This window comes from Nyctereutes procyonoides, unplaced genomic scaffold (genome assembly GCF_905146905.1).
Source record: "Nyctereutes procyonoides isolate TBG_1078 unplaced genomic scaffold, NYPRO_anot_genome, whole genome shotgun sequence".
In the NCBI taxonomy this organism is placed as follows: domain Eukaryota; kingdom Metazoa; phylum Chordata; class Mammalia; order Carnivora; family Canidae; genus Nyctereutes; species Nyctereutes procyonoides.
Window position 1 is genome coordinate 48,066,391 of NW_026575131.1, and position 26,812 is coordinate 48,093,202.

The window sequence follows — 26,812 nt, forward strand, 5'->3', positions numbered from 1 at the left end:
GAAACAGTCAACAAAGCTAAAAGACAAGCTACAGAATGGGGATAGATATTTACAAATGTCTTATCAGATAAAAGGTTAGTACCCAAAAACCTATAAAGAACTTATCAAAATCACCCAAAAAACAAACAATCCAGTCAAGAAATGGGCAGAGACATGAACAGACATTTCTCCAAAGAAGACATAAATAGCCAAAAGACGCATGAAAACCTGCTCAACATCACTCTGCATCAGGGTAATACAAATCAAAACCACAATGAGATACCACCTCATGTCAGAATTGTTACAATCAACAACTCAGGAAACAACAGGTGTTGGCTCAGATGCAGAGAAAGGGAAACTCTCTTACACCACTGGTGGGAATACAAGCTGGTGCAGCCACCCAGGAAAACAGTATGGAGCTTCTTCAAAAAATTAAAAATAGAGCTATCCAGCAATTGCACTCCTAGGTATTTACCCAAAGGATACAAACATAGTACTCTAAAGGGGCACCTGCACCCCAATGTTTATAACAGCAATGTCCACAATAGCCACAATATGGAAAGAGCCAGATGTCCATTGACAGATGAATGAATAAAGATGTTAGTTAGTTATTTTGTATAAATATTTTTAAATTCTTTAATGGAATATTACTCAGCCTTCAAAAAATGAAATCTTAACCATTTACAATGATGTGGATGGAACTAGAGGGTTTTACGCTAAGTAAAAATAAGTCAATCAGAGAAAGACAATTATCATATGACTTCGCTCATATGGAATTTAAGAAAGAAACAGAGGATCGTAGGGGAAAGAGGGAAAAGTAAAATAAGATGAAATCAGAGAGGGAGACAAACCATGAGAAACTTTTTTTTTTTTTTTGAGGAAACAAAGTGAGGTTTGCTGGAGGGGACGTGGCTGGGAGGATGGGGTAACTAGGTGATGGGCATTAAGGAGGCATTGACACAAGGACACCTGGGTGGCTCAGCAGTTGAGCATCTGCCTTTGGCTCAGGGCCTGATCCTGGATTCCTGGGATCGAGTCCCACATCAGACTCCTTGCAGGGAGCCTGCTTCTCCCTCTGCCTGTGTCTCTGCCTCTCTCTCTGTCTGTGTCTCTCATGAATAAATAAAATCTTCAAAAAGGGGGGGGGCACTGACACAATGAGCACTAGGTGTTATATGCAACAGATGAATCACTAAACTCTACCTCTGAAACTAATAATACACTATATGTTAATTAATTGAATTTAAATTTAAAACATAATTAAATTAACAGTATGCATTATCAGGATGTGAAGCAAATAAAATTTTCATGCATTGATGAGGGATGTATAAATTGTTTCAACTACTCTGGAGAATTGTTGGCAAAAGCTCATAGTCTACCTACACAGTGACCCAGGTATTCCACTCCAAGCTGACACTCCAGAAAAATGAGAACATTTGTTCATAACAAGACTTGCCCAAGAACATTGGCAGCAGCTTTATTCCTAATAGCAAAACCTGGAAATAACCTAAAAGTTCATAAACAGTATGGTGTGTTTTGGCTGTGGGCTATTCAGACAATGAAATATTACCCAGTAGTTTTAAAGAGAATAAACTATTGATAATGTGACAAAGATAAATTTCATCAACACTATATTAAGTGTATACAATGGAATATTACTCAGCCATTAGAAACAACAAATATCCACCATTTGCTTCGACGTGGATGGAACTGGAGGGTATTATTCTGAGTGAAATAAGTCAATCGGAGAAGGACAAACATTATATGGTCTCATTCATTTGGGGAATATAAAAATTAGTGAAAGGGAATAAAGGAAAAGGAGAGAAAATGAGTAAAAATATCAGTGAGGATGACAAAACATGAGAGACACCTAACTCTGGGAAATGAACAAGGGGTAGTGGAAGGGGAGGTGGGCGGGGGTTGGGACAACTGGGTAATGAGCACTGGGGGGGGACACTTGACGGGATGAGCACTGGGTGTTATTCTGTATGTTGGCAAATTGAACACCAATAAAAAGTAAATTTATTATTAAATTTTTTTATTGGAGTTCAATTTGCCAACATTTAGCATAACACCCAGTGCTCATCCCATCAAGTGCCCCCCTCAGTGCCCGTCACCCACTCACCCCCACCCCCCACCCTCCTCCCCTTCCACCACCCCTAGTTCGTTTCCCAGAGTTAGGAGTCTTTATGTTCTGTCTCTAAAAAAAAAAAAAAAAAATGTTTTGTTTAAAAAAAGAAAGAATGAGAACATATAATGTTTGTCCTTCTCCAATTGACTTATTCATTTGGGGAATATAAATAGTGAAAGGCAATAGAAGGAAAGGGAGAAGTAATGGGTAGGAAATATCAGAAAGGGAGACAGAACATAAAGACTCCTAACTCTGGGAAACGAACTAGGGGTGGTGGAAGGGGAGGAGGGTGGGGGGTGGGGGTGAGTGGGTGACGGGCACTGAGGGGGGCACTTGATGGGATGAGCACTGGGTGTTATTCTGTATGTTGGCAAATTGAACACCAATAAAAAATAAATTTATTATTAAAAAAATAAAAAATAAAAAAATAAAAAGAAAGAAAAAGAAAAACTAGCCACAAGAGGGCAGAGTGTGTGGTTCCCCTTCTATGATTAGGAAAAACAAATCTATGGTGACAGAAGTCAGAATACTTATTACCTGTGTATGGGGCTTATTGGCCAAGGTAGGGCCCAAAGGAAGCTTCTGGGGAGAGAAAATATTTAATATCTTGATATGGTGATATAGACATATAAAATTCACTAATGTACACTAGGATTTATGAACTTTTACACAAATTATACTTGTTAAATTTTTTAAAGATTTTATTTATTTGAGAGAAAGAGAGCACAAACAGGGCAGGGGGTTAGAGAGAGAGGGAGAAGCAGACTCACCCACTGAGCAGGGAGCCCAATGCAGAGCTGGACCCCAGGGACCCAAAATGCTCAGATCATGACCTGAGCCAAAGGCAGATGTTTAACCAACTGAGCCACCCAGGGTGCCCTAGAATTCTAAAATACAACAGGGCCCCTGGGTGGCTAAGTTAGCTAAGCATCTGACTAGATTTTGGCTCAGGTCATGATCTCAGGGTAGTGAGATCAAGCCCTGTGTCAGGCTCCACACTGGATATGGAGCCTGCCTAAAACTCTCTCCCTGTACTTCTGCTCCTCCCTCTTCCTCTCTCTCTTCCTATAAAACAAAAACCAAAACCAAAAAAACAAAAACAGACCCCTGCGAGACTGTGAGAACAGGTACAAAGGAAGAAAAGTCCCCTAGGATAAAGCACTGTGTATAGCCCCTGGATTTTGGAGCCAGACTCCATCACTTACCACCTGTGTGACTTGGTTAACTCACCTTGACTGGCTGGGCCTCAGTTTCCTCATCTGTAAACTGGGGATAATAATGGTATCTACCTCAAATTGTGGGAATAAGTAACTTAAAAGTTTCAAAGCTTAGAGTGGCATCTACTATCTTGGTAACAGTAAGCTCCAAATGACAACTGGCTGTTATGAAAATGAATGGTTGAATATTCATCAGTAGGGAGAAAGATGGTCACTCTAAGAATAAAAGGGACAATTTGCTGGAAACATCAAATATCAAAAACCCTCTCACTTAATTTACTGCTTCAAAATATTTAAATTTAAAGATTGACAGAATTACAAGATTCATTCAGCAATCATGGTGGGAGAGCTTAACGTAGCTGTCTCAGCACAGTCAAAGACAGATATGGACTGAATGTTTGTGCCTCCCACCCACCCCCACCCAAATTCACATTCTGAAGCCTAGGTCCCACTCAGTGATGGTATTAGGAAGTGAGGACTTCAGGGTGATTAGGTTATAAAGGTGGAACCCTCATGAATGGGATTAGTGCCCTTATAAAAGACACCCCACAGTGTCTCCCTGCTCTCTTTCTGCCATGAGGACCAGGCAAAATGATGGCCATCTATAAATCATGAAGCAGGCCTCACCAGTCATCAAACCTGCCAGCATCTTGATTTTGGACTCCAGACTCCAGAACTATGAGAAAAAGGCTCTGTTGTTTATAAGCCCCCAGTCTACAGTATTTTTGTTATACAGCCCAAACAGATTAAGATATTGATCAATATGCATAAATCTATAGATTTTGAAACACAAATAATATGCTCAATTTAGTGGACATATGTAAAATACAATGCACTGATTTCAACCATCAGTGAAGCATTTATGAAAACTGACCCTATACTAAGTCCATCAGTTAGATACTGCATTCAGCCATAATAAACCAAACCCCTACCCTCTCCCACCCCTTCCCCAAAATAGCAATGTCATGTAGGGTATTATGCTGAGTGAAATAAGTCAATCAAAGAAGGACAAACATTATATGTTCTCATTCATTTGGGTAATATAAATAATAGTGAAAGGGAATAGAAGGGAAGGGAGAAGAAATGGGTAGGAAATATCAGAAAGGGAGACAGAACATAAAGACTCCTAACTCTGGGAACCAAACTAGGGGTGGTAGAAGGGGAGGAGGGCAGGGGGTGGGGGTGACTGGGTGACGGGCACTGAGGGGTGCACTTGACGGGATGAGCACTGGGTGTTATTCTGTATGTTGGCAAATTGAACACCAATAAAAAATAAATTTATTATTAAAATAAAAAAATAAAAATAAATTAATTAATTAATTAATTAAATTTTAAAAAAAAGAAGTGCATCTTTTTCATGGAAGAAGATGTCCAGAAACAAACAGTCCAGGGCAGCCACACAAAAATATCAACTGGGGAACCAGGTTGGTTGTGACTTCTGGCCACACTCTCTTTAGCCTGTAGCTTTTACCCTCATGGCCATGGGATGGCTCCTCAAGCACAGGACATCATATCTGTTTATACAAAGGGCAAGAAGTGGAGGGATCTGGCTAAATGTTCCTTTGCAACATCTTCCCAAGGAGTCACACCTAGTTACTTATACTTAGAATGGCCAGGTCTGGGGGACATGGCCTCCCCTGGCTGCAAGGACCAGGAGATAGAGGTTTAATAGTTCACGTTACCAATCTGAACAAAAAAACCTAAGTGCTTTTGTAAGGAAGAGGGGCAATTTTGATAGGCAACTAGGAAAATATGCCGCTCTAAAACAAAACAGATACCTAACATTCAATAACATAAAGACCATATTCTCTGCTCATAATATAATTAAATTAGAAACCAACAATAAAAAGGTAACCTAAAAAAAAAAATACCCATATACATATACATGCAGGAACTTTCCAGAAGGATAGAAATTTCTAGATCTTAAGTGGCGTGTTGGCTACATATACATATGTACACCTGTCAGAGTCCTCCAACTGTATACTTAAGATTTATGCACTTCACTGTAAGTAATGATACCTCTATAAAAATATACTCATGTCCTGTTATTTTAAAATCTAATTACAAATAACTCACGGGCCAAAGAATAAGTGATAATAGAAACTAAGACAATATTCAGATTTCAACCAAAATGAAAATATTATACATCAAAACATGTGATGTGGTGAAACAAGTACTATGGCAGATGATTATAGCCTGGAACGTATATATTTTTAAAACTTGGAAGTCAATCAGCAAGAGGCCCATCAAACGGATGGGACACTGTTAAAGGCAGGCCACCATTCCTAACCTTCTCTCTCCCAGCGTGAATCCTTTTATGCACAGTCAGTGAAGAGCTGTGCCTGAAGGCCTTCTCACACTGGTTGCATTCATAGGGTTTCCCTGCAGTGTGGGTTCTCACATGCACAATAAGGTGTGAAGACTGACCAAAGGCTCGCCCACACTCCTGACAGGCATAGGGCTTCTTGCCGGTGTGGGTCCTTGCGTGCTTCCTGAGGGAGGAAGGTTCACTGAAGGCACGCCCGCATTCCTGGCACACATAGGGCTTCTCTCCAGTGTGGGTTCGCATGTGACTTTTGAGCGTTGAGAGGCGACTCAAGACCTGCCCACAGGTAACACACTCATACAGTTTCTCCCCAGTGTGTATCCTCTTGTGCACATTCAGATGAGTGCTTGTCCGGAAGGGCTTCCCACACTGGTTACACGCATATGGCTTCTCCCTGGTGTGAGTGCGCAGGTGTGTCTTCAGCGACGAGTGCTCCCTGAAGGCTTTCCCACATTGACTGCATCCAAAGGGCTTCTCTCCAGTGTGAGTCCTCACATGACTCCTCAGAGACGATGGCTGATTAAATGCTTTCCCACAGTCCTTACATTCATAGGGCTTCTCACCAGTGTGGTTTCGCTGGTGCAGAATGAGGTTAAAATTCCTCGTGAAGGTTTTCCCACACTGGGCACATTCAAAGGGCTTCTCTCCAGTGTGAGTCCTCAGGTGGCGCCGCAGATTGGAGGAATACTTGAAGGCTTGCCGACACTCCTGACATTCAAAGCACTTCTCCGCAGTGTGAGTCTTCTCGTGCCTGATTAGGTCGGAGCTGTATCTGAAGGATTTCTCACATTTGTTACACGCATAGGTTTTGTCCCCACGATGGATTTTCTCAGGCACGATTAGGTGAGTGGGCTGGAAGAAGGATTTTCCATTCTCAGGGCATTCATAGTGGTCTCCCCCAGCATGAATTCTCTGGTACTGGAAGAATGGTTTGATGCCATGAAAGGCTTCCCCAAATTCACTGTATTTATAGAGTTTTTGTCCAGTCTGAGGTTGCTCCTGTCAATTGAGGAAAAAAGGAAGACCAAAGGCTTTATTACATTCATGGACACTCTCCCCCAGCTGAATTATGGGTAGGGAAAGGGCATTTCTGTCACTGAAGTTTTTACCATTTTAGTGAGTATAGATCATTTCTACCTTGAGTCCCTTCAAGTGGACACTCTCCCACAAAAAGCTCATTTTCATTACTTTCATGTGGTCTCTAAGATGCAGAGTTTTGCTGAGTTAAGGGCAAATTAAGTTTTAAACATTTGATATCACTGGCCAGGGAAATACAAATCAAAACCACAATGAGATACCACCTCACACCAGTGAGAATGGGGAAAATTAACAAGGCAGGAAACAACAAATGTTGGAGAGGATGTGGAGAAAGGGGAACCCTCTTGCACTGTTGGTGGGAATGTGAACTGGTACACAGTCACTCTGGAAAATTATGTGGAGGTTCCTCAAAGAAATAAAAATAGACCTGCCCTACCACCCAGCAATTGCACTGCTGGGGATTTACCCCAAAGATACAGATGCAGTGAGACGCTGGGACACTTGCACCCCAATGTTTATAGCAGCAATGTCCACAATAGCCACACTGGAAGGAGCCTCGGTGTCCATCAAAAGATGAATGGATAAAGAAGATGTGGTCTCTGTATACAATGGAATATTACTCAGCCATTAGCAACGACAAATACCCACTATTTGCTTCGACGTGGAAGGACCTGGAGGGTATTATGCTGAGTGAAATAAGTCAATCGGAAAAGGACAAACATATGGTCTCATTCATTTGGGGAATATAAAAAAGTGAAACGGAATAAAGGTAAAGGAGAGAAAATGAGTGAAAATATCAGTGAGGGTGACAACATGAGAGACACCTAATTCTGGGAAAGGAACAAGGGGTAGTGGAAGGGGAAGTGGGCGGGGGGTTGGGGTGACTGGGTGATGGGCACTGAGGGGGGCATTTGGCAGGATGAGCACTGGGTGTTATGCTATATGTTGGCAAATTGAACTCCAATAAAAAAAATTGATTATCTATTCACATGTATGAACATGGCTGCTTGGGGGAACTCTGGGAAGATACATGCCTTGATCTACGTAGAAGGTTCTCCCCAACTCATGACATTCACAGACTCAAGAACCTGCTTTCCCCGGGTGAGCACCACTCACCTTGAATCAATCTCTCTCTCTCTCTCTCTGACCTCTTGTGCTACTTTTCTAAACTACAGCAACCCCAGACTTGTCCTACAACAGAGGACCAATAAAAATCCTTGGGCAGCTTACCCTTTTCATGCCAATGGATGAAATCTCCGCAAAAATATCCTGGTTGGAAATTGAAACTTGGGGTTGGATTGGAGGTTCTGGAATGAATAAGAAAAGAAAAATTCAGTGCACAGGGAAGGTAACTGTGGGGTCAAAGCAACCAAACAAGTAAGCAGGACACATGTAGGTCTTCTTTTTAAAAAACTGTTTCTGGGGGCACCTGGGTGGCTCAGTCAGTTAAGTGTCTGACTCTTGATTTCCACTCAGGTCATGATCTCAGGGCCGTTTCAAGCACTGCATCAGGCTCTGCACTCAGTGGGGAGTCTACATGAGAGTCTCTCTCCCTCCCCCTCAGCCCCTCCTCCCACTCATGTACATGGGCTCTCTCTCACAAATACAATTTTTTTTAAAAATAAATAAAAACTGGTTCTAACTATGTGAGGAAATTGTGAAGAGGAATGTATCAAAGAGTAAAGGAAATTTTAAGGTATTTGGCTATGTAAGGAGTCACATAACCATAGGAACAAGGAATGGAGATGGTAGATAGGTTACGAGAGAGAGTTCTGTGATGACTGAGACTGAAATTGAGAGAAAGTATTAGCAAGAACATATGGTGCAGAGGCCCTGGATAAAGCATACACGTGCTATGTACATCTAAAAGACACACGTGATGAAATACGCACGTGGAAATGATAAATATGAAGAGTAAGTAGGACAAGTCATTCTAGGGTGCCAAAGTAAAGTATTAGAGATAAAAAGGAGAGGAGATGGACTCCAAGAAAGATTCCATCAAGGGCACTGAAAGTGTTTCCCTTACTGACAATTTCCAAACCTAACACTCATCCGAGCTGATGCTCAGATGATCTGCCTGCTGCTCACCTGGATGGGTTCCTGGGAAGATTCTTCTCTCAGTGGGCCACAGCTCTTCTCCTGGCTCCAAATGGGAAAACATACTAGGTTTGCCTAGCTGATCGCCTGCTCATAGGGAAAGATGCAGGATGTGAGCAGACCATGCCTGCCATTAACCAAGGTCAATATTCTTAAGTCTTTAGGACCACTGGGGATGGGAAGAACAAAATGAGCACGCCTACATTCTCACAGGCATAGCAGAGCTCTTTCACTAAGGAACCGAAGTACAAGCTCCCTCACTGGGTCCCAAAGGACAATGGGATTCTCCAATACCCAAAACCCAGGGCCTCACTGAGAGACACATGTGAAAATCCCAGAAACTTTTAACCATGGAGAAACAGAGCAGCAGAGAGATCTTCATTTCCACAGGGAAGCCCCTAGACTGCAAACACCATGAGAGCAGGATTTGTCTCTTTTTTCACCTCTTGATTTCCCAAACCAGCACACTCCGGGAACCTGTAGGTGCTGCAGGAGTGCGTAGATGAAGTAACGAGCCTGGCCTTACCCACAGAGGCCAGGTTCCTATAATTCTCCAGCATCACATCTCTGTACAGGTTTCTCTGGGCAGAGTCCAGAAACATCCATTCTTCTGGGGTGAACAACACAGCCACATCTGCAAAGGTGACTGGTTCCTGAAACACATATCCATTACAGGTCAGCCAGTGGCCACCCCTACCAATAGTCAAGGGGCTGAAGAGGGGCCAGCCAGCCTAGGGAAAGGAGACCCATGTAGAGGATTCTCAGACAGAGTTCTGAGGTTTCTCAGAATATTCCCTTTGGCTCAGGCCCCAGAACTAGAACTCTCCTCTATCTACTCTTTTCTCCCTGAGGGTCAGCATCCAGAGGTGTGGCATCAAAGGCAACTAGCCAGGAAGCCATGGCAGTTTTATTCCCTTCTGGCTCCAGGGTCCAGCAGACCTGAGCATGTAACAGGAAAGAGAGAAGTATTTGGTAAATGCCTACTGTTTGCCCTGAGAGACCCTGAAGACTAGGAGGTAAGGACAGTTACCTAGGAGGTTCACATCCTTGCTCTGTTTTCCCTCCTGACACTCAGCAGAATGAGGCACTCCACAATGAGGGAAAGTCTGAATGAAACAGTGAGAACATTGCCTGCACTGTCCCACACACCTCCCCCTCCGCTACAAGAGGTCCAGTGCCTGGAGGCCTGGAGGCCTGGAGGCCTGGAGGCCTGGAGGCCTGGAGACCAGTCCTGTGCGATTGAGAAGATCCAGGCCAAGGGAGGAAGACATGGGCCCAAGCAAGAAAGAAGAGGAAGAAGGATTTCTTACTTACCTGCAGACAGGTGATCAGTACCCCAGGAGCCACAGCTTCCTCCTCTGTGCTCTCCTTCTGGAGCCAGGTGGGGTCCTGCGCAAGCAGAACTACAGAAGATGGAAGCCACATGGTCTAGTGAGTATACTCACAGGACCAAGTGCTGCCCACCCCGAGCGCAAGTGACACGTGCACACACATATGCACATACTCACAGGGACCACACATGTATGGGAGACACACACGCATTCACATGCACTTACGTGCTTAGGCACACATTCGCACACACACAAGTACACACACAGAATCCACACACAGACACAAAACATACATGTGCATGCACATACACATACAAACAGGCACATGCACACAGCAACAGACACACAGATACACAGGCACACGCGCACACACACACGCACACATATTTCTTCTATTCCAAATCTCTGGAGTCAGTCTCAATTCACCAACAGACTCTGGAGTTTCTGGGGCACCCCCCCCCCGCCCCTTGATTCAGCCCTGGGGCAGCATTTCCTCCCTAGCTGCTTGGCCCCTTCCTCTGCTCCACTCTGCAGGGCCAGGAGCACCCCAAGACGTACCACAAGTAGGGGACAGAGGAGCTGCCACCACCCCAAGTCTGTCGGTGAGAAGGCATCGTCTCCCCTTCCTGCCTTCAACTCCTCCATCCCCACGGGGCCCCTGGCTCCAGCCTATTACAGATGAGCAAGTGACCCTGCACACACACACCATCCCTTACCTCCCTGCACCCTCACCTCCCCCCATGATGGGAACCTCCCCGTCAGAAATTAACCCTCACCTAAAATATAATGCATATCACACAAATAAATAAAATAAATTGCAGATAATAAAAAAAGAAAACCTGAACCACGTCCAATCTCTGACCCCACGTATTCCTGTCCCGGGACTGCTGTAACAAAGTACCACAAACTGAGGCTGAAAGCCACAGACTGTCTCTCGGTTCTAGAGGCCAGAAGTCTAAGACCAAGGTGTCAGCAGGGCCGTGCTCCCTCTGAGACTGAGCAGAATCCTTCCTCGCCTCTCCCTGGCTTCTGGCAGTGACTCCGGAATCCTGGGTGCTCCTTGGCCTCAGCTGTGTCCCTACAACCTCTGCGTCCATTGTCATATGGCCATCTTCTCCCCTGCGTGTTCCTATCTCCTCCTGACACTTTCTCTTCTTCACAGGACACCAGTCACATTGGATGAGCCCCCCTGCCTCTGCCCATCCCGACCTCACCTTAACACGATGGCAGCCACAGAGACCTATTCTAAGTAAGGTCCCAGTCCCAGGTGCTGATGGTTAGGACATACATATACCTTTTTGGGGGCCCACATTTTAAGACAAAACACTCTGCTCTTCCTTCTACATACTGTTTTTGTTCCCTACCCACTGGTTTGGGGGGGCGGGGGTACAAATGGTTGTCCATTTGCAACCAACCACTGTCTATTTCCTCACCTCCTGCTCACTCACGATCACCCCTCCAAGGACAGGCACCTCACTTGGGCCACCAGTGACCCCCATCCCTGATGAGGGTCTAGTCTATGTTTCTGGTCATCCAATTCCTCCACCTTGAAGCCCACCCTCCCCAGGCTTCAGTGACCACGCCCCCAGCTCCATCTCCTGTACGAGACCCTCACCCTTCTCAGTTCCCTCAACCTCTGCCTTAGCAGGCCATCTCACCCACTCTGGGCATCAGTTCCCAACCCAGCCTGACCAGGCCCAAGCCCCCAGACTGATTCTCTACCCTGAACTCCGGCCCCACCTCCACACCACCAGCTCATGTCCCCACTCATCTTTCCAGGGTATTCATCCACCATGAGCTGGGAGGCAGGGTGGCTGCCATCACAGACAGAGGCTGCTGTTAGGTCTTGAACTTGACCTGCTGGGTTTCAAGATTGCTTGGGACATGACCCCTTCCTTCTCTCCCTTTGAGAGAGGGAATGTGTACACTGTGCATGTCTCACCAATGTCTTTTGGAAGCAGAGGACTTGTTTTCTCATTTCACAGGTTCATAGATGAAGAAGAATTTTGCCCCTGGGAGAGACCACACCCTGAGTCTCACCCGTGCCCAATTTAGATGATTCATATGAGGATTTGGGGGCTTTTGAGTTGATGTGATTTGAGACTTACAGCTGATGCTGGAATGGGTAAAAACTTTGGGGGGGGGTCGAGATCATCTGAATGTATTTCGTATGTGGGGAGGACACCAATTTGGGGGTAGGGGGACCAGAGGGCAGAGCGTAATGGGTTGAGTTGTGTCCCCCAAAAAACTATGAAGTCATAACCCCCCAGTACCTCAAAATGTGATCTTATTTGGAAACAAGGTCTTTGCTGATATGATGAACTAAGACAAAGTCACAGTGGAATGGAATGAGCCCCAAACCCAGTATGACTGGTGTCTGAAGAAGAGAAAAGACAGAAGCAGGGACAATGCAAGGGCAGGGGGCAACATGACAACCAGTCAGAGATCCAAGTGATGTAGCTACAAGCCAAGGAACACCACGGATTGCCACCTGCCACCAGATGCAAAGAAGGAGACTCCCTACAGGCTTCACAGAAGCATGGCCCTGCCAATGCCCTGATTTAAGAATTCTGACCTCTAGAAATGTGAGATATGCATTTCTGTTGTCTCATCCCTCCACCCCCCCCACCTTCCCCCGACCTCCCATAATCTCATTCTCAAAGCCTATTCTCCTTCCAATATCTCTGATCTCAGGAAGGAACATCCCTGCCTCAGATGGGAAATCTCACCCTTGATACTCTGCTGACCTCAACAATTAATCCAAAAAAAAAAAACCCACCTCTGATGATGAGATGATGGCATCTCTACAGGGAACACCCACCTCCCCCCCACTCCCACGCCACACCCCTTCCTCCTACCCCTGTCCCCACCATCGCTAATGCCACATTAGGGCTTCCCCTTTTGAATCTACAGAAAGGTCACTCCCTCAGAGTGCCTCCCCTCCCCAGTATCCTTTTCTCTAGAAGGACCCTCCCCCTTTCCTCACAGCCCCTACCTATTTGTAATCATATGGTTATTGGCTTCCTTGGGCATGTATCTTCTGCTACCCTCATGGGATTGGAAGCTTCAGAAGGACAAGCCTGGGTCCCTTCCCTTTCACACCCCCACCCCACACTGTGCTTGGCACATGAATGCTCTGAATTGTCTCGTAAATGAAAGCATACAGGATTCACCAAATTAATTCAACCAACCTCCTGCATATGTCTTAAATCACTGCATAGCTCCCTACCATGTAGACAAGAATTAACACAACAGGCCTGACTGCTGGCCCCTGAGAACAAGGATTTCCAAGGGTTCTCACCACCCTAACTGGTAAGAGGGTTTCAGTCTGCTTAAACTGTTTCTACAAACACTGTGGTTTGTGCTGAACACTTGCTTTCCTTCCAGGAGTCTGGTACATGCTGACAGGAGTCAGGTTCTTGCTGGGCAGAGGGTGGTGACGTGACCAGCCCCCAAGTGAAAACCCTGGGCACCAAGTCCCTACTCAGCTTCCCTGTAAACATCACCTCACATGTGTTGTCACAGCTTGTTGCTGGGGGTATTAAGCAAGTCCTGAGTGACTCCACTGGCCGAGGACTCCAAAGCTTGTGCCTGGACTCCCCCAGACCTCACCTAATGCTCCAGTGGACTCGGCTCTGCACCCCTTCATTGTGATAAATCACCACCATGAGTACAACTGTGGGCTGAGGCTAAGAGTCCTAGCAAATGGCTACAACCAGTCGTGGTCTCAGGGACCCTGCCACACCCACTCTGCACTCATCACTGACCTAGGCCACTACCACTCCATTCCTCACTGCTTCCAACCAATGCTCAGATCCTCCCTGAGGCCCCACCACCTTCCAGGTGCTGGAGGGTTCTACTAAAACTGCAGATGCATGGAACAACTCACCCAAACACATCCTCCTAGGCTTCCTCCTGGAAGCCTAGGCATGTAGCCCCTGAATGATTCAGAGCCCAATCCTCTCCAGTCAGCTCACACCACTCTCCCCTTCCCTATGCTCCCTTCAAAGAGCCTTCTGTGGGCACCCTGGGTACACCAGGCTCTTCTCCGCCTGCCTCCCACCCTGAGTAATTTTACACATGCCATTCCTTGGCCTGAAATCCTCCCCCCAAACCTTCTCCAAACAACTCAACACCTTGCCAAGCTAAATGATACAGGAATTATCAGGGTCTAAGCCAATACTCATCCCCCAGGGCACATGTGGCAAAGTCTGGTATCTCAGTCAGCTCTACTACATAACAAAATACCATCAATAGGGCAGCTCAAATGGTAGAAATTTACTTCTCACAGTTCTGGAGGCTGGAAGTCTGAAAGCAGGGTGCCAGCACAGTTGAGCTGGTGAGAGCTGTCTTCCTGGCTTGCATGCAAAAGCCTTTTCACTGTGTCCTCACATGGCAGAGAGAGCTCTGATGTCTCTCCCTCTTCTTGTAACGACACCAGTTCTATGGGATTGGGACCCCACTTTTGTGACCTCATGCAACCTTAACCACCTTCTTAAAGGCCCAGCATCCATCCAACACGGTCACATGGGAGGTTAGGACTTGTATATGATCTTGGGGGGGGGGGGATGCGGGCAGGGACCAGCCACAACTTCTGGAGACATTTTCAGCTGTCATGACTAGGGGCTTTTATGGGCTTGATTGTGTCCCTCTAGAAAATTCATAGAATGAAGTCCTAATTAACACCCACTACCTCAGAATACAACCATATTTGGACATGAGGTCTTTATTTTTTTAAGATTTTATTTATTTATTCATAGACAGAGAGAGAGAGAGAGAGAGGCAGAGACACAGGCAGAGGGAGAAGCAGGAATCATACAGAGAGCCTGAAGTGGGACTCGATCCAGGATCTCCAGGATCACACCCTGGGCTGCAGGTGGCGCTAAACCGCTGCGCCACCAGGGCTGCCCCGGACATGAGGTCTTTAAAGAGGTAATTAAAATGAAGTCAGTTGGGTGGGCCCTAATCCAATATGACTGGTGTCCTTATAAGAAAATAAAATTTGAATATGTACACATATAGAAAAAGAAAACACAAGAAGATAACCATCTACAAGATACAAGCCAAGGACGGATGTCTGGAATAGATCACAGCCCTGAGAAGAACCAACCCTGCCAATCCCTTGATCTTGGGCTTCTGGCCTCGAGAACTGTGAAAAAACAAGCTTTTGCTGTTGAGCCACTCAGAGCGATCCTTTGGTATGGTGGCCCTGGGGGACGAATTCAGGAAGCACTACTGAGTCTAGTAGGAGGAGGTCAAAGATGCTGCAAAATGTCCTACAATGCCCCGAATGGCCCCATCAGAAAGATAAGACCTCCATGTCAGTAGTGCTGCAGGTAAGAACCCATGGTCTAACTTCAAATTGCCCAAAACTCCTCTCTGCCCCCCAGATAAAATCCTTGTGTTACACACTTCCATTGTATTCTGGACTTCGTTGAAAAATCTGACCACCCAGGCAGACTGTGAGCTCCACGGGGAAGAGGTCGATGTTTCGTTTGAGATGGTCTCCCAGTGCCCACCTCATCACAGGGTGGCCAACTAGAGCACTTGGAAGAGTACTTCAAGAGCACAGGGTACCCCAAGTACTTCAACAGTACCTCAAGTCAAAGTCTTGCCCAGAAAGCTTACCAAAAAGACATAGAAAAGCAGCACATCACATAATCTAAGAATTAGATTCTTCCCGTCAATCATATAAAACAGATTCCAAATGCAAGACTGGATGATACTGTTCAGAAACAAAGTATATTACTCTCACTAGAAGACAAGACGGAAGGAAATAAATGCCTTGAAATTAAAGCTAAGATGTTATTTATCCTCCAGAATTAATTATTTTCCCCCACTGCTCAGGACAGGTGGCTTGTTTTAACCTCATTCTTTATAAAGCTCAGTTAAAACATATGTCATTTACAGTAAATTCTTTATAAGCTCATTCTTTATAAGCTCAGTTAAAACATATGCCATTTAGAGTAAATTCAATAGTCACCTTCAGCACCAACAAAATTGCGGAGAATTTAACCTTGCCCACAAAGAGGTCTGGACTTTGCCACAGCTGAAGGGGGGGGGAGGGGCTGCTCTTTCTTAACAGAAAGACCAAAGACCAGAAAAGATTCCTAGCCGTCAATCCTGAAATACTGCCCTTCCTCCTGAATGCATAAAGAATGGTGATATAACTTTACATATTCTCTTCTTATGGTACAGGGAAAGGAAGGGGGGAGATGCACGTTCCCGAACACAACACAGCATGGCAGGTCTCCAGGCCACTGATTCCACTGGGCATTCACTCACCAGAACCCCCAGCCATCCCCAGCTCAGGGACACCCAGTGGAGGCACCGGCATGGCCACCCTCTGAATCTGCAAGGCTGCCTTCAGCCCCTAGACAGAGAGACAGGAACAGATCAGAGTCACACAATCAATGGCATCCACTCACAGCTATATTCACCCTGACTGAATTTGCAAGACTGACCCTGCTCTGGGCAGCACACTGAGAAAATTGAGACATGCCCAATATAGCCTGTCCAGACTAAACCAACTCATGAGTACAAAACTAATCACTGTGCTAGAATTTCAACTCCAAAATGGGGTGGGGAGGGGGCCCAAGTTGAGGGAGGCAACCCCTGAGCAGCCTCCAGCAGTGGGGAAAAGGCTGGAGGCAAAGAGGGACATGGATGGCCAGCAGGCTGATGGGCAGTGGGAGGACGTGGAGGAGGACCTGCACACACGAGGCTCAGTCAGTAAGTCATTCCTAGGAGGAAGCTCTGTGGTAGGAGAAATAATCTGAACGCTCCTCCACTAGTGGCTGAGCCTTCAGGAAAAGGTGTCTGACCTGACTTGTATTTCTAAGGGATGTCTTTAGACTCTGTGTCCAGGGTGGGGCCCAGTAGAAATGGGAGCCTGTAGGGAGCAGTTCCAGGGGTCCCAGAGAATTAACAGTGGCTCTGGGCAGAGTGGCAGTGGGGACAGCAGGAACAGTCAGACATAAGCTATACTTTGGGGGGAAAAGTTTGCAGGACTTGGTGATGGATGTGAGGAAAATGTGGCAGGTCCCTTGAGGCAGGTGATGGACAGAAGCAGGTGGGAGTAGCCCTTCTCCCCGGATTGGGGTGGGGTGGGGAGGACTCAAAGCACTCCTCAAAGTGTCCTTCTCTGATCCTCTCTCTCCACCTCAGGATGGAAACATAGGACCCTGAGCTAAGAGCTCAGTCACCAGTCTGGACACTCTCCATGCAGCCCTGGGATCATAGGACCGCTCACTGCTGCAGGTTTCGAGGCCATGTGAGGAGTGATGGTGGCAGGAATGGTGGAGGAAAGGCTGGACCAGGGGAGGCAGGGCCATGGCTCTGGGTGCTAGCTCCTCCCCCTGGCCAACACTGGGCCTGCCACCACCCTAGGGACACAGAAGTGCTGGGGCCTGTTCAGTAGCCTAGGCCTCCAGCCTGTCCCCAGGTCCCAAGAGTTGATCCTAAATTCTTCCCTCTCCTCCTGCCACCCCATTTGCAGAAATCCTGAACGCCCAGCCTTTCTAGTTGGAGCTGGGCCCTCACAGTAAACATCCCTCCAGGCTTACAATATATCCAGAAGACCAAGGCGACACCTGGAGAGCCAGCCGGTCCTCTGGAATTGAAGGTGTCCCCCTGCCTTCAATTGTGGGTCTGATCTGCATCCTCAGGTCCGGCCCTGGCCCCTAGGAGAAGGCACAGAGGGGACTGAGCAGGACAGAGGTAGCACTGAGGCTTCGCTGGGCCTGAGGGCCCAGCTTTGGGGTAGTGTCATCAGGAGGTGGCATGCAGGTCTGGCAGCTTCAGACCTGGTAACTACCCCCTACTCCACTGTGGGAACCAGCCACTGGGGGTCTCAAGGACTCATCATGCTGCAGACACAGAGCTGGACTCGACCCTGTCTGGTTCTGGGGGGCCCTGGCTGGAGGTTAGACCACAGGCCCTCAGAGGCGCTAAACTTGCTTTACTGAAGAAAGGCTAAGAGCCCTCGGTTCTGAATATGAACGTTGTTCTGTGTTTGTCCATTTGGCAGCCATCAATCAGAGGACCAAACTATTGACCAGAGCTGTTTACATCTGCACGGCCATCCACAGCCCATCCTCTAAATTCTGGCTATAGCCAATGCTCACACAAGCCAATTTCTTCCTGCTCTGAAACAGGGTGAAGGGGACACGGCATGGGAGTAGGGGGCTGGGCCTTGTACTCCCTCCCGGGGCCCATCTGCTCATCAAGACATGGGGGGCAGTGAGGGCCTGGAGTACCTGTGTTTGTGCCTTCACCAAACAAGCATTAACAAAGGGCTCTATAATGATGCATAGGCTGCTCTGTGTGGGGTTACCACAATGATACTGTCACATGAGACCCCTGCAATCCAGCAGCTCCAGTATTTTCAGGCCTCAGGGCCTCAAAAGCAACGCACCCTTTCCCAAGCAGCTGCTGGAGGACATTCTCCACCTAAACAAAAATGTGAGCCAACGGTGAGGAAGACCTGGGCAGTGAGGAGTGGTCTCAGCTGCCCTGGGGTCTGATGCAAGCCATGCAGGGATGAGGGTTTGAGCTGCCCTGCAGCCCACACCAGGCTGTGCAGGGCTGAGGCTCTGCATGCTCAGAGCAAAGCACTGAAACAGGCCTCCACCATCCAGGCCCTGCCACCCCATCCACTGGGCTGGTATCTCTGACACCTTGAGACTGACACCATCCATGACAGAGATGGAGGGTCACAGATTGAGGGAGCCCAGAGATTTCACTGGTTCTGGGACAAACAGGCCCAGCTTGAGGGTGAAACTGGACTCTGGACGTCCTTCTCTCCAAACCCTAACCCTCACCTTTGAAATCCCCCAGAACGGGAACCCGAACCTTGCAAAAGACCTATAGTTAGAGGAGGTAGGAACTCAGGGCCAAAGTGGGGGTAGTGGGGCTCAGTGTACTCCCTGGTGCACCAGAACATGCCAGCTGGCCCTGAAGGCTTTTCCACACTTTGAAAAGGGCTTATTTCCAGTGTGGGATCTCGACTTGTCTCCTAAGTGGGGAGAGATACATGACAGCTCTCCCATGTCTTTTACAATCAGGGTGGCCCTCTCTCCCAAAGATCTCTTGTCAGGTCTAGGTTAGAGCTCCTGCTGAAGCCATTCTGGAAGCGGCTGAATCATCTCTCCTGGCAAGGTGTGTGTGACAACAAAAACCTCACCAACACCGTAGAGCACCCAAGGCTGTTCCCCGTCCCATTGAGACACGCTTCCAGCATGTTCAGAGGTGTGCCTTGCTTAGGCGGGTTGACAGTTCAAGGATGTGGAGAGTTTTCTACCATTTTGTGACTTCCATGGGGCTAATCCAACAGGCAGAAGAGTCCCATGACTGCTGACAGGTAAATCATACCGCATAGTATCGATGTCTCTCCCACACCAACAGCAATGCCTCCCCTCCACCAACAGCAATGTTTACTTGAGGCAACGCTCGAAGAAGAAAGGATTTTGAGAGACAGACAACAGGGTTTGCCCAAATTCACATGTCGTAGCCACTCCCTTCAGACCATGTGGGAATGTCTTGAGCCAATGTCCCAAATGTCTCCCCAGCTCTGGTGTGCGTTTCCAACTCCCAAATTCCTCAGCTTCTCCTAAGGGAAGAAACAAGGATAATCCCCCATAAATCTTACCATTTGCAGATCATGGGATGAATCTTCCTCCAAATATCCTGCACAGGAGTAGATGCTTTGGATTTAAGTTGAGATTCCCAGTCTAAAATGAATTGGGGGGGAGGGAACGAAGTTCTTTCAGAAATAGCGATATGAAATTGACCAAGCTATTTATTTATTTATTTATTGTTTTAAAATACTCTTTTTTAAATATTTACCCTAAACTTGGGACAGTACTAAAAGGGAGGAAGACATCAAGAGCAAAAAAAAAAAAAACTGAAGAGCACAGCTGTGTGCGGAATCTGGCTGACAGGAGTGTGGAGGGTGGAAATGAGAAACTATGTCTTCCTAACTCTGGGAAATGAAGAAGGGGTAGTGAAAGGGGAAGTGGGCAGGGGGTTGGGGTGACTGAGTGATGGGCAATGAGAGGGTCACTTGGCAGGATGAGCACTGGGTGTTATGCTATATGTTGGCAAATTGAACTCCAATAAAAAAAATTTAAAAAAAAAACCTGCTACTTGTGGGAGAGAAGGGGAATTGCTATAAAAAAAAAAGAGAGAGAGAGAGAGAAACTATATCTTATGTGGATTAAGACAGATGTCACTGGAAAGATTGCCGTATCAAAGAAACAAGAAGCAATTAGACAAAGAACACACAAAGAAATGTTCAATTTCAAGAGGAACTGGACAGTAAGTGTGAGTTATGATGTGCAGCAAGAGGAACCCTCATCCACCGCCAGTGGGAATGTAAAATGGTGCGTGCACCTGTCTGAGAAAGCAGTTTGGTGGTTCCCCAAAAAGTAAATGAGCCAGCCACTCCACTCCTAAGTGTCAACCCAAGAGAACTAAAAACATATCCAGATAAAATCTGGTACATGAATGTTCACTGAACTATTCACAAGAGCCAAAAAGTAGAAACAAACCAAATGTCTATCCACAGATGAACAGAAAAAATGTGATCTACTCATATGCTGGAAAAGTATACAGCCATTAAAAGGAATAAAGCTCTGACACACACTACAATGTGGATGAACCTCGAAAACATCCCACTAATGAAAGAAGACAGAGACCAAAGGCCGGCCACATGTTGTATGATTCTCTTTATATGAAGTATTCAGAACAGGCAAATCCATAGAGAGAGAAAGCAGATGGGGAAGGGGGGTGACTGGTGATGGCAGCACAACTTTGTGAATATACTGAAAACCAGTGAACCATATATTTAGAGAGTGGATTCTATAGTATGTGAATATCTCAATTTAAAAAAAAAAAAAAAAAAGAGGGCAGCCCTGGGTGGCTCAGTGGTTTAGCGCAGCCTTCAACCCAGGGTGTGATCCTGGAGACCCGGGTTCGAGTCCCACATCAGGCTCTCTTACAGAGCTCTCTGTGATGATGGGAATGTTATATGTCTGTGCTTTCCAAAAAGGCAGCCACCAACATGTGTAGCTATTGAGCACTTGAGAAATGTGGGTCAGGCAACTAAGAAAAGGAGTTTTTAATTTAACTGTATTTTAATTTAAATTTATACAGACGAGTGTATTTTGGTAGGCCTCACAAGGGATGGTCCTGGTGTAGAACTCTGCTGCTGCCAACTCTAAATGAGCCCCCATTCTGCAGTCAGACTCCAGAATTAGGTACAGAGCCCTGGGGTCACTGTGGGGACCCTCCTCCCAACCCACCTCCAGAGGTCAAGCACTGAAAGAGGTCACCAGGTTCCCTGGGGCAAGGCCGAAGGTGCTCCACACTCCCCCTCCCCTTTCTTTCCTCAGTTTGGTTGGGGAGCGAGGAGAGAGGGAACAGGGCCCAGAGCACATAATCATTCTCCCCTCCCCACAATGATCCCGACTCCTCCAGTCCCCTCACCATGACACCAACACCATGATTTAAGGTCTCATTAAGTGTCCTCCCTGCAATAAAAGAGGCCAAGGTGGGCAGCCTGGGTGGCTCAGCGGTTTAGCGCCACCTTCAGCCCAGGGTGTGATCCTGGAGACCTGGGATCGAGTCCCACATCGGGTTCCCTGCATGGAAACTGCTTCTCCCTCTGCCTATGTCTCTGTCTCTCTCTCTCTCTCTGTCTCTCTCATGAATAAATAAATAAATAAATCTTTTAAAAAATAATAATAAAAATAAATAAAAGAGGCTGAGGTAAAAAAAAAAAGGAGAAGAAGGGGAAGGGGGAGGGGAAGGGGGGAGGGGAACGGGGGGGGGGAGCAGCCACTGCACAGTTTGGCCCCTCTGGTATTTCCACTCCCATGGGCCTCTAGCAGGGCAGCCCAGCGAAAACCCTTATACAGACTCTTTCCCAATAAGCAATATATTGGGCCCAGAGACAACTTCCAGGCCACAGCCAATTATCATTTCTCATGGTTCCTCTCACGTAATAAAAAGATTATTTCTCCTCTTATATTCTCTCAAAATACCTCTAACAGCCTCTCCTTTTCCTCCACTGCCTCTTATCAAGGTGTGATTTCTAATTTATTTATTTAGGTGATTTTGCCTCTCCCTCTCCAACTATAATGTACATTCCCAAAATACAAACCTCTGTCCACCTTTATCAAGACTCCAAATCCTGCCACTAGCATAGCACTTGATACATACTAAGTACTTTACAAATGAGGGGTTGGCAAATTTTTCTTTAAAAGACCAGATAGTTAATATCTTAGGATTTGTGGGCCAAATGGCCTCTAAACCAGCAATTTAACTGTGATTGTAGCACAAAAACAGCCACGGACAACATGTAAACAAATGTGTCCCAATAAAACATTTTTTATGGAAACCAGCACTGGGTCAGATTTGGCATAGTTTGCCAATCCCTGCTCTGTAACATGTGATAGAATACATAAACCATCAACCAAATTCTCTCAACTGCACCTCCTACATGCCTCTCAAACATGCCAACTTGGCCAATCCCACAATCATCATCAGGCCCCAACTACCAGCATGAGTCCTGAATTAATTCTAACTCACATATGGACTCTCCAGACACCCCATTTATGGCCAATTAAATTTCAATTCCCAGTACTAACATATATGGACTCTCCATACTTCTTGTCCATCCTAAATGTCATGCTCAATCCAGGCCAGGTGTTTTGTCTAAATCGCAAACAAAATCATGTCATTCCCCTACTTAAAACTGATTTGGAGGGAATCCCGGGGTGGCTCAGTGGTTTGGCGCCTGCCTTTGGCCCAGGGCGCAATCATGAAGTCCGGGGATTGAGTCCTGTGTCAGGGTCCTGGCATGGAGCCTGCTTCTCCCTCTGCCTGTGTCTTTGCCTGTCTCTCTCTCTCTCTCTCTATCATGAATAAATAAATAAAATCTTTAAAAAATAAAAATAAAATAAAATAAATAAAATAAATAAAACTGATTCGGTGGTAGGGCAACTGGGTGGCTCAGTCAGTTAGGTGTCTGACTCTCGATCTCAGCTCAGGTCTTGATCTCTGTGTCATGAGTTCAAGCTCCATGTTGGGGTCCACCCTGGGTGTGGAACTTCCTTCTAAAAAAAAAAATTAAGTTAAAAAAAACTGATTCAGTGGCCTTAGAACAGGTCCAAAGTTTACCACAGCTTTTAGGGCCCTGCACACCTCTCCAACCTGGCTCATCCAATCTACACTTTGTTTTCTCTACTTTAGCTGTCCCTCTTTTCTCAACTCCTGAACACACCAGGCCTTGTCTTCCTGAGAGACTGTGCACCTGGAATGTTCTCTCAAATCTCCTCCCTACTCTTACTCCAGAGTCTGAACCCTTGTCTAGCTATATGCGGCTCATTTGGGGGATTCAAACATTTGTCCCTTGTAAGAGGTTTTTCCTGACCTCCTCCCCATGTTCTCCTGTTCCATGTTTCCGTATCACCCTGATCGCCATTAATTTAAGGTAGAATAAAACCTCCACACAGGCAAATATTATATCTATTTCAGTCACATTGTTTCCCCTCTGTACAAGGCCCAGTTCATAAAGGGCATCCCCAATGGAAATGTGCCAAACAATCCACACTCTCCAAGAACAATACAGCAGAGACAGCCTAAGAAGGAACTCAGCTGCACATACACACAAAACAACAAATGTAATACCACAAAATCAAAGATTAAAATGGGCCTTCATATAAGATAAATCAACACTAGACAGATGTCTTTAAAAAAACAATGTTAAAATCAACAAAACTAAAAGATAACCTAAAGATACTTGCAATTATCTGGGAAATGAACTAGGGGTGGTGGAGGGGGAGGAGGGCGGGGGGTGGGGGTGAATGGGTGACGGGCACTGAGGGGGACACTTGACGGGATGAGCACTGGGTGTTATTCTGTATGTTGGTAAATTGAACACCAATAAAAATTAATTTATTAAAAAAAAGAAATGCAAATTAAAAAAAAAGATATTTGCAAATACCATATTGAATAAAGGGCTAGTATCTAAGATCTATAAAGAACTTATCAAACTCAACACCACTGGGTGTTATACTATATGTTGGCAAATCGAACTTCAATAATATATATGTGTGTGTGTGTATGCATATATTAAATATATATACAATAATATATGTATTAAAATTTTTTAAAAAACACCCAAGAAACAAACAATCCAGTCAAGAAATGGGCAGAAGACATGAACATTTATCCAAAGAGACCTACACATGGCCAACAGGTACATTAAAAAATGCTCCATAGCATGTCACCAAGGAACTACAAATCAAAACCACAATGAGATACCACTATACACTGGTGAGAATGGCTAAAATTAGCAAGACAGTAAACAACAAATGTTGACAAAGATATGGAGAAAGGGGAACTAACCCACTTAGTGGTGGGAACGCAACCTGGGGCAGCCACTCTGAAAAACAGTGTGGAGGTTCCTCAAGAAGTCAAAATTAGAGTACTTTATGATCCAGCAATTCTACTACTGGGTATTTACCCAAAAGATAAAATGTAGTGAAATGACGGGCCCCCAGCACCCCAGTGTTCACAGCAGCAATGTCCACAATAACCAAACTGTGGAAGGAGCCACAATGTCCTTTGACGGATGAACAAAGAAGATGTGGTCTATATATACAATGCAATATTACTCAGCCATCAGAGAGGACGAACACCTACATTTATGTCGATGTGGATGGAACTGGAGGGTACTATGCTGAGTGAAATAACTCAATCAGAGAGAGAGAGACAATCATCATATGGTTTCACTCATGTGGAATATAAGAAATAGTAAAAGGGACCATAAGGGAAGGAAGGGAAACCAAATGGGGAAAAATCAGTGAGGAAGACAAACCAAGAGAGGCTTGGCTCTGGAAAACAGAGTTGCTGGAGGGGAGATGGGTGGGGAGATAAAGTAAGGGAGTGACAGGCATTAAGGAGGCCATGTGATGTAATGAGCACTGGGTGTTGTACTATATGTTGGCAACTTGAATTTAAATTTTTAAAAAAAGAAAGAAACAATGTTAAGTCTTTCTAAAAAGGCAGGACAGAACCTGTGCTCTTTTTGAAAACAAACACCTCACTTGTAAAACTGGAATCTGATGTCTACTTTTCTTCCAGACTTCTTTTCTTCATTTCTCAAAAGTTAGTTTTAACCCTATTATTTAAAAAAATACATCCTATTTATGGCCAACTCATTTCACATCCTAGTACTAACAAAGCTAGATCACCTTTTTTTTCCTGAAGTCCCATATTTTTTAAGCCTGGTGGTGATTCATCCAGAGGCTTGGGGTAACCAAGGCAGGAGCTTCCATGAGAAGAACTGAATAATATTCCTTTTCCTTGATGGTAAGACTTGTGACATAACTGGTAGATAGCTTTTCTTAAGATACTCTCATCTTGCAGTGAAAAACACTGATGCTCACAGACAAATTAAAAGCTCTTTCTCGGGCAGCCCGGGTGACTCAGTGGTTTAGTGCCGCCTTCGGCCCAGGGCGCTATCCTGGAGACCCGGAATCCAGTCCCACGACAGGCTCCCTACATGGAGCCTGCTTCTCCCTCGGCCTGTGTCTCTGCCTCCCTCTCTCTCTCTCTATGAATAAATAAATAAAAACTAAATAAATAAATAAAAGCTCTTTTAAATGGAAGAAAGGAAGGAAAAGGAAAAATGAAAGGAAAGCTCAGTTAACAGGCTCCAAGCTAAGGGACTACAAACCATCAGTCACCAAAACAAAACACAAAAAAATTCTTGTCATCTAATTCATCCCTTGATAAAGGGTACAGGCCATTGTTTAAATCACTTGACACGGACCCTTGGGTAGCTCAGCGTTTGAGCCTCTGCCTTCCACTCAGTGAGTGATCTCAGGTCCTGTGATAGAGTCCCGCATTAGGCTCACCGCAGGGAACCTGCTTCTCTCCCGTGAAGAAAGAAGGAACGAAAGGAGGGAGGCAGGGAGGGAGAAAGGGAAAGGGGAAAAGGGAAAGGAAAGGAGGCAGCCCGGGTGGCTCAGCGGTTTAGCGCCGCCTTCAGCCCAGGTCCTGATCCTGGAGACCTGGGATGGAGTCCCACGTCGGGCTCCCTGCATGGAGCCTGCTTCTCCCTCTGCCTGTGTCTCTGCCCCTCTCTCTCTCTCTGTCTCAATGAATGAATGAATGAATGAATGAATGAATGAATGAATGAACTAAAAGAAAAAGGAAAGGAGAAGGAAAGGAATTCACTTGACAAGTCACTCACACCAAACGGCACATGCAGACTCAGACCTAACTTTCGAGTTGCAGAGCCAGAAGACATGAAACGTTCCTACGAAATAAAACGTGAGTTCCTAGTAAGCAGCTCCCTTGCATACGCGACGTAGGGTAGGGCCCTACAAATCCGGGAGGACGGGTGAAAGCTGGCCGGGCCGTGGCACCACACTCCTGAGCTGCGGGACCTGGACTGCACTCCGTGACTTCCCTTTCGAGGGATGGGCGACAGTCCTGCCAGCCCGGACAGCGGGTACCTGAGGGCAAGGGGCCGGGCCGAGGGTCGGGGGTGACGGTCGGGAGGCCGAGCACCGCGGGCCCCATCGCGGCCCGGGGAACACCGCGGGGAGGAGGGGCCGCAGCCCCCGCGGCGGTTCTGGGCCTTCCGGCCCCTCCCGGAGCCCGCAGGGCCCTCCCCGCC

At 46.2% G+C, this 26,812-nt stretch overlaps 1 protein-coding gene across 1 annotated transcript; it reads right to left on the reverse strand.

The window, feature by feature from the left end:
• Positions 1–4,277: 4,277 nt before the first annotated feature.
• On the reverse strand, positions 4,278–26,715 carry ZNF333 (zinc finger protein 333). The gene is given in 10 exon segments (XM_055344335.1): positions 4,278–6,652; positions 7,922–7,998; positions 8,780–8,875; positions 9,315–9,441; positions 10,103–10,191; positions 16,405–16,492; positions 17,685–17,801; positions 19,769–19,803; positions 19,806–19,850; positions 26,496–26,715. Coding segments are annotated over 10 exon segments (1,992 nt in total). The 3' UTR covers positions 4,278–5,554.
• Positions 26,716–26,812: the final 97 nt, after the last annotated feature.